At 35.9% G+C, this 16655-nt stretch overlaps 1 protein-coding gene across 1 annotated transcript in view; it reads right to left on the bottom strand.

The window, feature by feature from the left end:
* Rassf (Ras association family member) overlaps positions 1–16655 on the bottom strand; it is an 80314-nt gene that overhangs the window by 50055 nt on the left and 13604 nt on the right. Inside the window, exon 2 of the mRNA XM_035354768.2 lies at positions 4045–4139. Coding sequence (XP_035210659.1) covers positions 4045–4139 — 95 coding nt within the window. The remainder of the gene's footprint in view (positions 1–4044; positions 4140–16655) is intronic.

The raw sequence follows: 16655 nt of genomic DNA, 5'->3' as shown, positions 1-16655 counted from the left end.
GGGTTCCCTACAATACTTCTTTTAATAGGTTTACCCAAGCTTTAACTTCCCAAACCACGTTCAAACTATGTCATCAGAAACAGCATGTCTGTACATCGCACAAATTTATAAGCAATTTGACTAGCATTTTCTTCCTTTTTAAAATAAAAGAGCATGGTATAATACAAATGAACTTCTGGATTCTCCATTCTTAGCACTGGACTGAAGCAAAAATTATGACACAACACATGCTAGAATTTTGCAATATGATCAGAAAGGACTATATGCAGACATTCACATCAATCAAAGTCACTCCTTATCAGCAATAAGAAAATAATTAGAAGAAAGTTTGCTTCCATTTGGCTTTCTTTTTAAAACAGTTTAAATGCTTCCATTTCGTGATTTCCATTCTGAGATTCCATTTGTGACCTTCCGTTGTGAGATTTTTTTTCCTCTGAGCTTTCCAACACTTCCAATATGAAGCTAATAATTTGAAACACATTTAAAAACTCCATTCTGAGCAATCACATTCTAAAGCAAGTTGAAACCTCGATGAATGAAAATTTTTAAGTTTTTGCTCACACAAAAAACTAAAAGCTACGACATAATATAATTAAAGCTTTAAGTTTCCAATGATATAATGAACAGCAATCCAAATTTAAATGTAATTAAAAGTCAACCTTAAATAAAATGCTGCTATATGAAATGAAATTATTTGCATCAAAATATATATATATATACAGTCAAAAGTCGTTAATTCGGACACCCATAATCCAGAATGATCTATAATCCGGACCTCAAAGCTACAAACTTTCTGCGCATAACAACATGTTTGAATTAATATTGTTTCTTTAAGAATGTGACAGAAAGAAATTCTAATGATCTAGGAAATGATTTATTTTCTATTAAATTTTAAATGTAACTAATATAGCCAGACAATTTTCTTCATAGTATTTCACTAAACATTTAAAAGGAAAACAAGTCTTACTTATATTATTCATTATAAGCTTCCAGATTTGTGAACTCTGTTAATAGTGCAGTATGGGATTTCAAATAATACAGTGAAAAGTCATTAATTCAGAAACCCATAATCCGGACTTCAAAGCTACAAACTTTCTGCGCATGCGTCTGCGCATAGGCGTTTACGCGTGCAAATAAGACCTTTACGGCTGCGAATATGCATGTGCACATGCGCATAATATGTTTACGCATGCGCGTTTAATGTATAACGGATGGTATAAGCTAAGCTAAAATTATCTAATTCAGTTAATGTAGCAGATTGCATTGTTCCTTAATCTTCGAATTGAATCCCGCTTATTATTTTTTGCACACTGTTAGAGCAATTTTATAAAAGTAAGCTTGAACTTTCGATTATGTCAAATAGAATTTACGATATATATTTACTAATATGTAAAGGATCTACAAAGGGAAAGTATGTTTCGGAGTCCATTAAGCAGAAAGTGGAATTGCTGCAAAAATTGGATAAAGGCATATCCTTTGATTATCTAATCATTCGGAAATATGTTAATGAATTTCACGCTGCTCTGCGGGGGAAGGGAAACGACGCGGCGTGCAATGAATTGGAAGTTAATCTGTCAGCACTATCCTTATCTTCAGGGCAGATGTTTTTATTTTATTTGGCTTATAATTCCTTACTAAATGAAGTATTTCATCTTGATGTACTCTGTCTTTGATATGATTTAAATCAAGTTCCTCATCATAATTTGCTTCCAATAGTGAAGAAAGTGACACAGAGGTTATTGAAAACGAAAAAATTTCGATTGACAAATTAGTCGGTATTCTCGACACAGCAATTATAGGACTTAAACAGTGGAACTTTGTAACTAAAGAAGAAATTATGTCTGTTTAATAGAATTAAAGAGAAAGTATTATCACATGAAACGAAACAACTTAAACAACTTACAATGAAAGAAATGTTTAATAAAGTAAACAAATAAAAATTAAGCTTTTTATATATATATATATATATATATATATATATATAAATTTTGATACCCTTTAGATCATAATTGTTCTTTATTTCATAAATTACGGTTTCATAATTTTATAATAATATATATTATATTTAATTTTATAATTTCTGCATGCCATCTTACCAGATTTAAACTGATGATCTATAAACCGGAAAAATCGATAATCTGGAATCGCTGAAGTCCCGACGAGTCTGGATTAACGACTTTTAACTGTATATGTAAGTACAGTTTATGCAGAAATCTTGGCTATAAATATATGTATTGACTCTTAATCTACTTTTTATAAAATAATGAAAGAGAACATATTGAATAGTAGAACATACGGCAAAGAATTTCAGGCACATGTGTAATAAAGGAGAAAAAAAAAATCCAAAATATGAGAAAAAAAAAAAAAAAAAAAAAAAAAAAAAAAAAAAAAAAAAAAAAGAGCTACTAGCAACTAACTTTGGCATCATAATAAAAATTAATTGCTATTGCAACCATATGATGTTGCTAAGTTTTAAGAATGCCTATAAGCCAAAGTTTTAAGAATGGAGATATTTTTCTGGAGATCATGGGCCTATGGAATCTACCAAACAATGAAATTGATGCTTTTAGTTTCTTCCAAGAACATATTGCTGAGTAACCATCACAGTTCCAATCCACACAAAATGAAATTTTATTCAATCTGTCAAATAGCATATGACGATGTTGCAACAGCAAGACATCTTAAAAAGTTCATGTAGAAGCAGAAACTTACTAAAATTTTATTTGTCAATTACTGTTTCCACGATGAAAACTCGGGAAGGTTTTTTTAAAATTTTTTAATTCACTCAATAATAAGCTCTTCTGTTGCAGTATGGCAAATGTTGCAGTACAACAGTTTTCTGCTTCAAATCATGCATTGAAAAGAATTTGTGATTGCAACACAAATTCTGCTACATAAATTTTCAGATTAAATACTGATGTAATGCATGTATGCAACACTTTATGAGCTTTTTGAATTATCCTCCCGAGAAATGTACAGGGTACTTAGGCTAAAATGAAAGGAAAGATTTTTTCTAATCTATTTTCGAATGAAGTGATCATCCATTAGCACTGGACTTCATTATTTCATTTTTCAACATTTAAATGATGCTGGGCTAGTCAATAACAAATGTTCTAAAAGATTTTAAAGATGTTAAAATTTTGGCCATTATAGATCTGCCATTTCCCTTGAAACCATTTGCAAAGCTCTCTTAGCAGAAAGAGAAAAAAATCCTTTTAATTTTCCTTTGATCGATATCATGCTAACTGATAACAATAGAGCTTTTTCAAAATGTAGCAGAAAGGGATAATTTATTGTTTTGATTTTTTTTAAATACTTTTTAATGACTTTCCGTTTTTCTACCTCTAAGCCCACATACCAATTCATTCAATGAGAAATTAGAACTAAGGATGAACTACAGTGCCCAGAGTCTTATTTAATCAGATATTGATATGCCTATATATAAATCATTATTTGGTCTCCGTAAGCATCATGATATAAATTGGTGATTTAAAGATAACCTCATCACATGAATAAAAATTGAAATCATTAGTCCATATGCAGAAAACTGAATTTCTTTAAAAGAGATTAAAAAGAAACTGCTAAGTCTTAGGAATTCAACACTACAAGCATTTCCAAAGAAATTTAAAGAAGTATTTTTCAAAATTTATTTATAAGAATTTCACTGCTGAATTAGCAAAATGCACAAACAGATATATCAAAAAATTTTTATTTGATTAAGTAAGTGATTTTTATAAAATGTTTCTACTGAAAGTAGATTTTTATTCTCTCATCGTTAATCACAAATGCTATGTTATATGTAAAAAGAAAAAGATAATAATATTAATAAAAATGATGTCTTTGATAAGAAGAAATATATAACATATGAAAATAGTCTTTACAATGGAGGGTTTGTCATCAAAGGTACAACACATATGTAGATGCTAAACAAAACTTAACAAAGACAGCTGTTCTTCCAAATAATTTATCAAAACTATCTAGTGTATATTCATACACATATGCAAAATCGAATATTTAATAATTAAAAAAGTGCTACCTGTTTACCTCAGCATGTTGACCTGGATTTAACCGCTTGCCACATTCTTCACATCTTAAACACTCAGGATGCCACTCATATCCTAAGGATGTTTTCCTTTCCGCTGTAACAATACATTAATAGGAGTAAAAATCATACAATTCATATAAAATTTCAGAAAGATAATAAAGGGTCATTATGAAGTTTTTTTTTAATAGTTTATTGTAAATATTCCCATACTAAAACATAATGAAGAAGGTAAAGAGTTTTAGTACTTTTCCGTTTTGCTGGTGCAAACGATAATGCATCCAGTAATGGTACAACTGATGCCAAACGGAATATCTTCGCTGGTCACATTTTACGCTTCATTTTCAAAACAAGCCACAGCCATTTCTTATCAGATTGATTGTTTCTTTCAATACTGGCATACAATTACATAGAGTTTTTACAAAAGATAGTTAAATTTTATACCCTAAGATCATTTGCGGTAATTAAGTCAATTAGGATGCAATCACACCACTCACCCGAAGGCGAAAATATAGGAAAGGCAAAATTAAGGGTTAAATTCATCAATTCTAATGAGAATGCACTAGCAAAGTAAAGCACTGTGGTTTTACATAACTTCTGAGTAAGCTATTTGTACGAATTGAAATAATTCTTGCATTTAAACTTGTATTCCAAATTAAGATTTAACTTGAAATTAATGTAGACAATTACTGAGAGAATTATATTTTGTAGTGTAGTTCACACAAGATGAGATCACTTTGGGTCACGTGATACAAACCGGCGAATCAGGATGTTGAACCATGAAAGCATAGTAAATTCTTAAATTAATGTCTCTTTACAAATTTATTTCTTTATTTATTGGCTTTTTACAAAATTTTAAATCATATTAATATGTTTATGCCTCATTGCCCAGATGACATCCTACTGTCTCGCCATCACATCTTCAGCTGCCCAGCAATCCAGGCCAGACTGTTTAACATCGGCATTGAAGACCCAGCGGACCTTCTTTATGCTGATAGAGCTGCCGAGGTTGCAAAAGCTGTCTTTGACAGCTTCGCAGCTATATGATTGCACTTTGCCATAGACACAACATCATCATGTTTATGCCTTCAAAATAAAGAATTCTTAGAACTAAATTTTTTATGTGCATACTGCATGCTGTCGCCAACAAAGTCTGCTTGGCGAGATTTGCGTCGGCGAAACGGAAAAGTACCGAGTTCTTTCTTTTTTTTTTTAAATTTGAAATCAGCCATTGTTGATTTTTATATATTGTTCATCCATTTACCAAAATGAATTTACCTTCTCACATAATATTCTAGGTATGAAATATTTCTGTAATAGCCACTGCTCATCAAAACAAAATACTATAGAGAAATAAAACTTAACTGTTACCTTAATGAACACTGACTAAAAACAATTTACACAAAAACATCATTAACAATAATTATTAGGTTTGCCAGCTGATTAACCACAAAATATTGAATTTAAAGTCAGATTGCAGAAATTTTAAAATATGAAAAAACACACCTATTTCAATACATCCTTATTTAAATATGGTATATGACTGCAAAGTTTTACTTTAATTAATCAGTTATCATTTTGGTTGTCATACACTTCTACTTTTATCAACTTCTATAAGAAAGTGTTAGTTTAAAATATAAATAAAAGTTAATTTTAATATTTACCAGACAGTACTTGACAGCCTAAACATGCTGCTTTCTAACTTGCATTTCTGTTGTTTGCATTAACTTGCTGTGATTCTCAATAGAAGATTAGGCAGCATTTGGAAGGTTATAACATTTAATTTGAAGTTAACTAACAGTTAAAACTTCATTTTACACTTTTTGGTTATATGTAATAATCTATTTTGTAATTTTTAAACTTAATCAAAAGAAGAGAAAATTTGCTTTAATCCTCTTGAGCTTGAAGGGCAGCTTAAAAGTATTTCAACTATATTACACTTATTGGAACAAAAAATAGTTTAAAATCCCTCAACAGATGGCGGCAGCAGCCAACAGAATTTTTATTCTCAAATTAGGCTTGACAATAGCACATACAGCCTAAGAACATAAAATACCAATAATTAGTGACTTTGGACATATAATCAACATGCTGGATGATACCACAGAAACAAGAAACGTGGTTGAGCCAAGTTCAGTTAGCATCAAAATTCCACCATTTTGGATTGATAAGCCCGGAATGTGGTTTTACCAGGTAGAAGCCCAGTTCCAGATTTGTGGTATTAAAGCAGAGGATACGAAATTCAGTTACTTGGTCGCACAGTCGAAACCTCGATTCATAGAAAATATATGGGATATTATCAAAGATGGTTCAAAGCAGAAATATACAGCTGCAAAAGAAAGAGAGTACTTTCAAAGAGAGTGAGAATAAAAGAATAAGTTATTTAATTACTGGACTGGAATTAGATGACATGATGCCAAGCCAATTGTTACGAAAAATGCGTTCACTTGGGTCAAACCACATATCGCACAAAGTGCGCGACGCTGTTAAGAACATCTTTATTGTAAGTGAAGAATCTCTGGAGAAATTGGCAGATAAAATAATGGAAATGACTCAACGATCCCCAGAATTGTCCACTATCCACGCTAAGCCAGCTGGTATGGATGATTTAATTGCGAAAATTTCTTCACTTGAATTACAAATAGCAAGTATGCAGTCTGAGCAAAGACAGTCCTGTAGTCCTAATCGTGGCTACAGTCACTTCAGGAAAAGAAGCCGCAGTAAATCTTGTAAGAGATACGTTCCCAAAGGCAAGTTGTGTTTTTATCATTTTCTTTTTGGTAAAAATGTGTTTCCCTGAGAAATGTCTCCCTCCCCCCCTGCAGTTGGAAAACCGATCTCAGCAGTAGATGTGGCGGTAAGTTCTGCTGCAGACGAAACCAATTGCCGCAAATTCCGTCTATTTTTGAAAAAAAAAAAGGGTTGCCAATTCCTTGTCGATAGTGGTGCTGATGTACTAATTGTATCCCTTTCTAAAACTGACTCTAAAGTTTGTGACTACAAACTATATGCAGCAAACGATACTGAGATACCCACATACGGTGTAAAAATGTTTTCATTACATTTAGGTCTCCACCAACCATTTCAGTGGCTAAAGTTTCCAAAGGGATAATTGGAGCCGATTTTTAAAATAAATTCATATAGTTGATTGATATATATAACAAAAAATTAATTGATGGTGTAACCAACTATTCTGTCAATGGGGAAGTTACAGCCATTCAAAATGATAATTTAAGTACTGTTAGTAAGACATCAAAATATTTTGAATTGTTGCGCAAAAATCTCAATTTAACAAAAACAACTTTGTTTACTAAAGCCATAAAACATACTGTTAAATATTATATAACTCCTACAGGTCAACCTGTGTACTCAAGAGCTAGACAGATGGATCGTGAAAAACTGAAGTTAGCAAAAGCAAGAATTTCAATTCATGCTGGATCATAACATCATTCGGCCATCGAAATCTCAGTTGGCTAGTCCCTTCCATTTGGTTAATAAGAAAGATGGTACACTGAGACCATGCAGAGACTATAGATGTCTCAATGCACAAACTATACCAGATAGGTACCCCATTCCCAGAATTGAAGCTTTTAATTATATTTTAAAAGATAAAATGATATTTTCTCAAATTGACCTAGAAAAGGCATATTACCAGATTCCCATTGCCAAAGAGGACAAACCGAAGACTGCTATAACAATACCTTTCAGTCTGAGTTTAATGTGATGAGTTTTGGACTTCCTAATGCTCCATTTACTTTCCAACATTTCATTACAGAGGTATTACTTGGATTGGATTTTGTATTAACATACCTGGATGATATCTTAATCACCTCTGCATCAGAGGAAGAGCATAAGTTGCACTTAAAATTAGTTTTTGACCGACTGCAGCAGTATGGACTTTGTATTAATATAGCAAAATCAGAAATGGGAGTTGCTCAAGTAGAATATCTGGGTTACCTCATAACCGCAGAAGGTTCTCGTCCACTGCCAGAAAAAGTTGAGGTAATTTGCAATTATAAATTACCCGTAAAAATACAGGAGCTTTGTACATTCCCGAGTATGATCAACTTTTATCGCCGCTACTTGAAGAATGCCGCAGAAACTCAAGCAGTCCTGTATAAAATGTTGAAGGGTGCCAAAAAGAAAGATTGTCATAAAGTTCCATGGACAGATGAAGGAATTCGCCAATTCGAGAAGTGTAAATCTGATTTAGCCAATGCTGCTCTTCTGTGTTTTCCAAAACATGGATTGCCCTTATCTTTGTCTATAGAAGCATCAGACTTTGTTATAGGATCAGTATTGCAACAGTTGGAAGATCAAGATTGGAAACCAATTGCGTTCTACTCAAAGAAACTCAATGCTGCACAGAATGCTTATAGTACCTATGAAAGAGAATTGCTAGCAATAGATCTTTCTGTCAAGCATTTTAAACATCTTTTGGAAGGAAGTGAGCTTATCATATTTACTGATCACAAGCCCTTGGTATTTGCATACAAACAAAAGAATGAGAAAGCAACGCCAAGGCAACAATGCCAACTTCAATATATATCTGAATTTTCAACTGATATTCGACATATTGATGGCAAAGAAAATTTAGTTGTCATGAACTTAAGCAGTCTCAGTCATTGAATACAGTACAAAGTCCATAATCCGGATTCGTTGGAACTTCGGCGATTCCGGATTATAGGTCATCAATTTAAATCTGGTAAGATGGCATGCAGAAATTATACAATTAAAAATATGAAACTGTAATTTATGAAATAAAGATGATGATCAATTATGATCTAAAGGGTATCAAAAATTACACACACACACACACACAAAAAAAAAAAAAAAAAAAAAAAAAACTTAATATTTATTTGTTTACTTTATTAAACATTTCTTTCAATGGAAGCTGTTTAAGTTGCTTCATTTTTTGCGTTAATACTTTCTCTTTAATACTATAAACAGACATAATTTCTTGTTCAGTTACGAAGTTCCACTGTTCAAGTCCTGTAACTGCTGTGTCGAAAATACTGACTAACTTGTCAATCGAAATTTTTTGGTTTTCAATAACCTCTCTGTCACTTTCTTCACTATCGGAAGCACACGTGGGTAAATGCTTTATGCGCATGCGCAGCAGACGCGCGCATTAAACGGGCCGCTTTACACGCATGCATAAGTTTGTGGCTTTGAGGTCCAGATTATAGATCATTCCGGATAATGGACTTTGTACTGTATAATGCAATAGCAGATGCCCAAGAGTGAGTGAGTGAGTGAGTGATTATGGCGCAAAAACCAAAGATGATTATAATGCGCCAAACACAAGATGGGATGATTACAATTGATAACATTAAAATTGAATAAATAAAAACAAGTAGATAAATTTACCAAATCCAGAGGATGAAGTCATATAAACAAAAGTTAAAAGCACACATTAAAATTGAAGACACAGTTTTCAAAACAAATTACATTTGGTAATAAAAGCCAGTCTCTTTTAAATAATAAAATAAATTACAATTGACCTCTCTTCCGATTAAACGGTCGAGAGGTAAGTCACAGCTATTAAAATATTTCTGACGAAGACTTAAAACAGAGACACTCAATTAAAATATGACGAACAGACAGACAAACATTACAATATGAACAAACAGGTTCATTCTCAGCTTTTAGAAGGTAGTTATGTGTCACTCTAGTGTGACCAATTCTGAGGCGAGTCAAAAGAACTTCCTCCTTACGATTTCTAGTTAATTCCCAATGCTCAATTCTAGGCTTTACATGTCTTAACTTGTTTTGAAGCTGAACATCCCAAAGTTGCTGCCATTTTTTTCGGATCTTCTCTTTGACTACACAACAGATGTCTCCAAAAGGGATGAGGAGACTGGACAGATCAACAGCACATTTCGCTGTGATATCTGCCAGCTCATTCCCTTTTATTCCCACATGGCCGGGAACCCAGCAGTACAGGATATCATATCCACGACTCGTTAAGTTTATATGTAACTTCAGAATATCCACTATGACTGGATTTTGAGTATGGGAAAAAGCTTCTAATGATTTAAGCGCACTACAAGAGTCTGTATAAACTATAAACTCTTTGTGGCAGAGCCTTGAGATGTACAAAAGACTATAATATATCGCAGTTAGTTCCGATGTTAAGACAGAGAAAGCATGGTTCAAGCGTCTGCCCTCCATGTGATCTTCAATTACAAATGCCATTCCAACATGATCTTTTGACTTTGAACCATCTGTATAGACTGGAATATAACTGCTATATTTGTGCCTGTGCTCATCGAAGAGTTGTCTGTAAATGATCTCGTTAGTGCTTGCCTTCGCATGATGCTTAAAAACATTAAGAAGTTGCATCCGTACATTTTCCCAAGGTGGGATTTCAAAATTCTGTACTGCTTGGGGGCGCATATCAGAGAGGGAAAGTTCCTCAATGACAGGGCGAACTCTTAAAAGAAAGGTAGGAACACAGGATGGACGTGTTTCAAATAATGTGTTACACACATTATCAAGTAAGCACAGCTTATTGGGATGTTCAGGTTGGGACAGAATATGAAAATATTGCAAAAAGGACAATTGATCACGCCTTAGATAAAGTGATGGTTCGTTATTGTCAACATACAGACTCTGCACAGGAGATGTCCTGAAAGCTCCTGAACAAATCCGCAGAGCTTCATGGTGAACAGGGTCTAGTTTTAACAAAACTGATAAATGAGCGGATCCATAAACAACTGAGCCATAGTCCAGTCTCGAGTGAACAAGCGCTCTGTAAACGCGAAGCATAGAGCAACGCTCTGCACCCCAGGAGGTGTTCGCCAACACTTTTAAAATATTTAGTGTTTTTAGACACTTCTTTCTCAGGTTTAAAACATGAGAAAGGAAAGTCAATTTCTGGTCGAACGTCACTCCTAAAAATTTTACTTCGGGCGCAACTGGAATAATTGTACCATTTAGATATAACTCAGGTTCAGGATGGAGACCTCGCTTCCTACAAAAGTGTACGCACACAGTTTTCTGTTTCGAAAAAGTAAATCCCTGTTTGTCTGATCATTCTTGGATCTTATTCAGGGCTATCTGCAATTGCCTCTCTATGTATCTCATGTCTGCTCCTCGACAGCTAATCTGTAAATCATCTACATATAGTGATCCCAAGATGGTAGGAGGAAGTTCTTTTAATACAGAATTTATTTTTAAACTGAAAAGCGTTACACTAAGAACACAGCCTTGAGGCACACCCTCTTCCTGTTGAAAACATCCGAAAAAACAGAGCCAATCCTTACTTGAAAAGTTCTAGCATTCAGGAAATTCTGAATGAAAATTGGTAGGTTGCCGCGCAAGCCACTCTCGTGAAGATCGCGAAGTATACCGTATCTCCATGCCTTATCATAAGCTTTCTCTATATCAAAGAAAATTGAGACAAGGTGATTTCTTCTTACAAAAGCTTTTCGAATGGATGTCTCTAAGAGGAGCATGTTATCTATGGTTGTTTTCCCCTTTCGAAAACCACTTTGATAAGGCGATATAATATTATTCTTTTCCAAGAAGTAGACTAGGCAGCTGTTTACCATCTTTTCAAACAGTTTGCAAACACAACTGGTAAGGGCAATTGGCCGATAGTTCGAGGGATTCCTCGGGTCTTTCCCTGGCTTCGCAATAGGAATGACAACAGCTCTCCTCCATGCACTGGGAAATGTACGCTCCTTCCACACTCTATTGTAAAGTGTGAGAAGGGCACTCAGTGACTTATAGGACAGATGCTTAAGCATTTCATAATACACGCCATCCAGACCCGGACAAGACCTATGTGTCTGCAACAAAGCTCTCCTTAATTCAACCATAGTAAAGTCTCTATTGTACGGCTCAGATTTGGAAGAGTTGAATGCGATGGGATTTATTTCAGAGTGTTGCTTGATAGAGAGAAATGCAGGTGAATAGTTTCTGCTTGAAGAAACGGCAGCAAATGTCTCACCAATAGTATTCGCAATTTCTTCTATGGAGCTAATCACTCGGCCATCTTTTTCCACAAAGGAAAGTGAGTGGTCCTTATATATTCCACATGCTTTTCGAACTCTTTGCCAAACCGCCTTACTAGACGTAGAGGATGTTATTGATGACACATATGAAATCCAGGAATCCCTCTGGCTCTGCCTTCTTACTTTTCGTGCATTTGCTTTGGCTCTTTTAAAGGCTATGAGGTTTCGCAGAGTCGGATATCTACGAAAAATACCCCATGCTTTTTTCTGTTTTTTCAGTGCTTCATGACAGTCGCGATTCCACCATGGTTTTGAATACAGTCAAAAGTCGTTAATCCGGACTCGTTGGGACTTCGGCGATTCCGGATTATCGATTTTTCCGGATTATAGATCGTCAGTTTAAATCTGGTAAAATGGCATGCAGAAATTATAAAATTAAAAATATGAAACCTTAATTTACGAAATAAAGAACAATTATGATCTAAAGGGTATCAAAATTTACAAAAAAAAAGCTTAATATTTATTTGTTTACATTATTAAACATTTCTTTCAATGTAAGTTGTTTACGTTGCTTCGTTTTTTATGTGATAATACATTCTCTTTAATTCTATAAACAGACATAATTTCGTGTTCAGTTACAAAGTTCCGCTGTTCAAGTCCTATAATTGCTGTGCCGAGAATACCGACTAATTTGTCAATCGAAATTTTTTCGTTTTCAATAACCTCTGTTACTTTCTTCGCTATCGGAAGCGAATTATAATGACGAGGCATTTGATTTAAATCATATCAAAGACGGAGTACATCGAGATGAAATACTACATTGAGTAAGCAATTATAAGCCAAATAAAATAAAAACATCTGCCCTTAAGATAAGGATAGTGCTGACAGATCAACTTCCAATTCATTGCACGCCTAAAGATAAACAATGTTTAGATAAACAAACGTTAAAGTTTAGATAAACAAAGGATATGCCTTTATTTATTTTTTGCAGCAATTCCACTTTTTGTTTAATGGACTCCGAAAGATACTTTCGCTTTGTATATCCTTTACATATTAGTAAATATATATCGGAAATTCTATTTGAAATAATCGAAAGTTCAAGCTTACTTTTATAAAATTGCTCTAACAGTCTGCAAAAAATAATAAGCCGGATCCATTTGGAAGATTAAGGAACAACGCAATCTGCAACATTAACTGAAATAGATAATCAGATAATTTTAGCTTAGCTTATCCCGTCCGTTACACATTAAACGCGCATTCGTAAACGTATTTTGCGCACGCCCACACGCAAATTCGCAGCCGTAAAGGTCTTACGCGCATGCGTCAACGCGACGCATGCGCAGAAAGTTTGTAGCTTTGAGGTCCGGATTATAGATCATTCCGGTTTATGGGTGTCCGAATTAACGACTTTTGACTGTATTTTAGTATTTTTCCTGATGTTCTAGGAATCGAAAGCATAGCTGCCTGAATAATAGTATTAGTAACAGCTTCCACAGCGTCATCGATATGCACATCTTCTACCATTTCCTCTGTGAGCTCTGCAGAGGAAGAGAAGAGTTCCCAGTCTGCCCTGTCCAGTATAAACCGAGGGAGTCTCGACATGGGGTTTGCTCCTCTTCGTGCAAGAGATACAAAAATGGGATAATGATCGCTGTTGTACAGGTCATTTCCGACACTAAAAGTGCAAAATGGAAACAGAGATGGTGAACAGATGGCAAGGTCGAGAGCGTGGAATGTCTTTGAAGGCTCATGGAAGTAAGTATCCTGCCCATTATTCAGGAGACAAAGGCTATGATCTTCGATCATCTGCTCAATTTGTCTTCCTCGGCAATTTGTATCTTTACTACCTCAGAGCGGACTATGGCCGTTAAAATCTCCTATTATGATGAAAGGCTCAGGCAGCTGCTCTGAAAGACCATTTAAATCTTGCTGATCAATATGCTCATTTGGAGGCAAATACAGAGAAACGACTGTAACAACAATATCAAAATTTGTTTGAGTAGCGACAACTTCGAGGGATGTCGTCAAAGAAAGCACATTTGAGGGATAATCCAGTGAGGTGAGGAGACCTACACCTCCACTGGCACGCTCACCTGCAATGTTATCTTTCCTGACGAAAGAAAACCTCCGAAGTTTTGCCTGTTGTTCTGGTTTTAGATTTGTTTCCTGTATTGCGAAGCATACAGGATGATAAGCATTGATTATGGCTTTGATGTCGACCAAATTTCGGTGGAAACCGCGACAGTTCCATGAGATGAGGGTGGCCATTATAATTGATGTTTGTTGCTCCTGTGTTCCTTTTTAGTTTTGCGCTGAAGCAGATGATCGGGAACTTCTAGACCGTCTTCCACTTCCATACTGTCTGAATCTGCAGATTCAGAAATAATTTCATTTGCAGAACTATTGCTGGTACTTCTATTTTTGGTTTCTATTTTTGGAGGCACAGTTTTGGATTTGCTCGGGATTGCTATTTCTTTGTTTTGTATGATATGTGTTGGATTTTCTTTTTTTCTTGCTTGCAGGCTGCTGGTTTTTATTTGGTGGAGTCTGTGTATTTATGGAAGTTTGGGTGGCTATTGTGCGGGTTGATTTCACGGCTTTGGCATATGATTTATTTGATTGAGGCTGTGTGCTTTGAACTTGCCTTCTGGCTTCGGCATACGAAATGTTCCTAGAAACTTTTATGGTCTGCACTTCCTTTTCTAATTTCCATTTTGGACAGGAACGGGAAAATGCTGGATGGTCGCCCTTGCAATTAATACACAGTGCTGCAGCAGTGCAATTATCGCTGTCGTGGCCAACCGACGAACACCGAGCGCACGTCAGGGTCCCACGACAGGACATCTTGGAATGGCCAAAACGCTGGCACTGGAAGCATCGCATCGGGTTTGGAATGTATGGACGTACAGGACAATTGAAATATCCAGCCTTAATATTCTTAGGCAGATCAGGCGTTTTGAAGGTCAGGATCACATGTTTCGTGTCAATCAACTGACCTTCCTTACGCATCTTGATCCGCCTGGCAGCACTGACATTTTGATCGGCTAGCTCGGAAACGAACTCTTCTTCTGAGACAGACAGAAGGTCGACTTCCGAGATTACGCCTCTACAAATATTAAGTGTTTTACGTGGAGATACTGTAATATCAATTTGTCCTAGTTTGGTTAATTGTAGAAGGGAAGCAGACTGTATAGCCAAAATTGTATCGATAAGCAAATCTCCAGATCGGAGACGCTTTATGTTTTTTGGCTGACCAATGGAGGAATGAATATATTTCTGAATTATAAACGGAGATAACTTTTGAATTTCGCCAGAAGGACTTGAGACTACAACAAAACGAGGCCAATTTTCAGGATCATTTGCATTTGCATCGGTACGTACTTTTTTAACAGTAGGTTTTTCAGAATTCGTTGCTGGAGTGACTTCAAAGTCTTTGATTAAAAATATATGAGGATTAGCCATATTTGAAAGAAAATTGATTCGGGTCCGACGGCCCCGCCCACCACGGAGCCCAACAAGGGAACACAGATTCCTGTGTTAGGGCTAGCCAGACCTATACGCAAACTGAAGCCCCACAGTCGGCTTTCCCGAAAGCAGGTACTCCCGAGAGCTTGACCCCAAGCCACTGACACAAGGACTAGTGACCAGCCGATTGACACCCGTGAGGACGACTAAGGTGCCTCCCGTTTAGCTGAAGCAGAGGCCAAAGCAGTGTGTTGGGGACAGTACCTCGCCCCTCAACTACCAGGACCCTCCTTTCCAGCGACACGGGTCTCCACGCACGGCAAACACGTGGGCAGTTTTCTTGCCACTCAAAAACTAGAAACAAGGTCTGTTCCAGCCTCTCGTGACAAGCCCCAAACTCCGTAGAGAGAAACCACAAGGGAGAAGGGAAGGGAAAAAGTTCCAGCCAAGAGGATAGATCACTGGGGCTCCAGGATCGTGACACCCGTCTCACCAAGAAGATGATCCCCTGAAGGGCTAGGGTACCTCGGGATTGCCACACCCGTACTCACAAAAGTGAGCCCCCTGAGGGGGCAGATGCCCAAGAAAACAATGAAGAATTACAACAATTAATTACAGGTAGTACATCTTTGAAATTTAAATCATGAACATTGCCGTCTGGGAAAACATTTTGATGCGGAAGCTCAACAACCAACATCAGACCTTTTATCCCAAAACAATTCAGACAGCAAATGTTTCATCAAGTTCATAATTTTGCTCACCCACGTATCCGAACAACTGTAAAACAGATGACTGACACGTTTATCTGGCCCAATATGAAGAAAGAAATTCATGAGTGGACCAAGACTTGTATTAATTCTCAAAAGAGCAATGTCAACAGACATACAAAATCAAAATTCACTGAATTTCAATTACCTGATGCTAGTACATATGTTGTACATGTTGTTCTGATTGGTCCATTACCACCTTCTGAAGGGAAGATATATTGTCGGCTCAGGCAAACTTCGTTCGCATGTAGGTACTCGCGCTTTTGGCGCTACCCTGAAGTAACTGTATGCTGATTTTCGATTTCATGAAGCTTCTAAGGTATCTGAAGATGGAAAAGTAGTTGTATGTGATAAGCAAAATGAAGCAATAAAGACATATCTAGTAGGTAAGTCCACGGCGAATAGATTAAAGAGTCAACA

Source organism: Stegodyphus dumicola, chromosome 8 (assembly GCF_044657685.1).
Source record: "Stegodyphus dumicola isolate Sdum_Otavi_A_Nest chromosome 8, ASM4465768v1".
In the NCBI taxonomy this organism is placed as follows: domain Eukaryota; kingdom Metazoa; phylum Arthropoda; class Arachnida; order Araneae; family Eresidae; genus Stegodyphus; species Stegodyphus dumicola.
The sequence above is the reverse complement of the archived record's forward strand: the minus strand, read 5'-3'. Positions and strand labels throughout refer to the sequence as shown.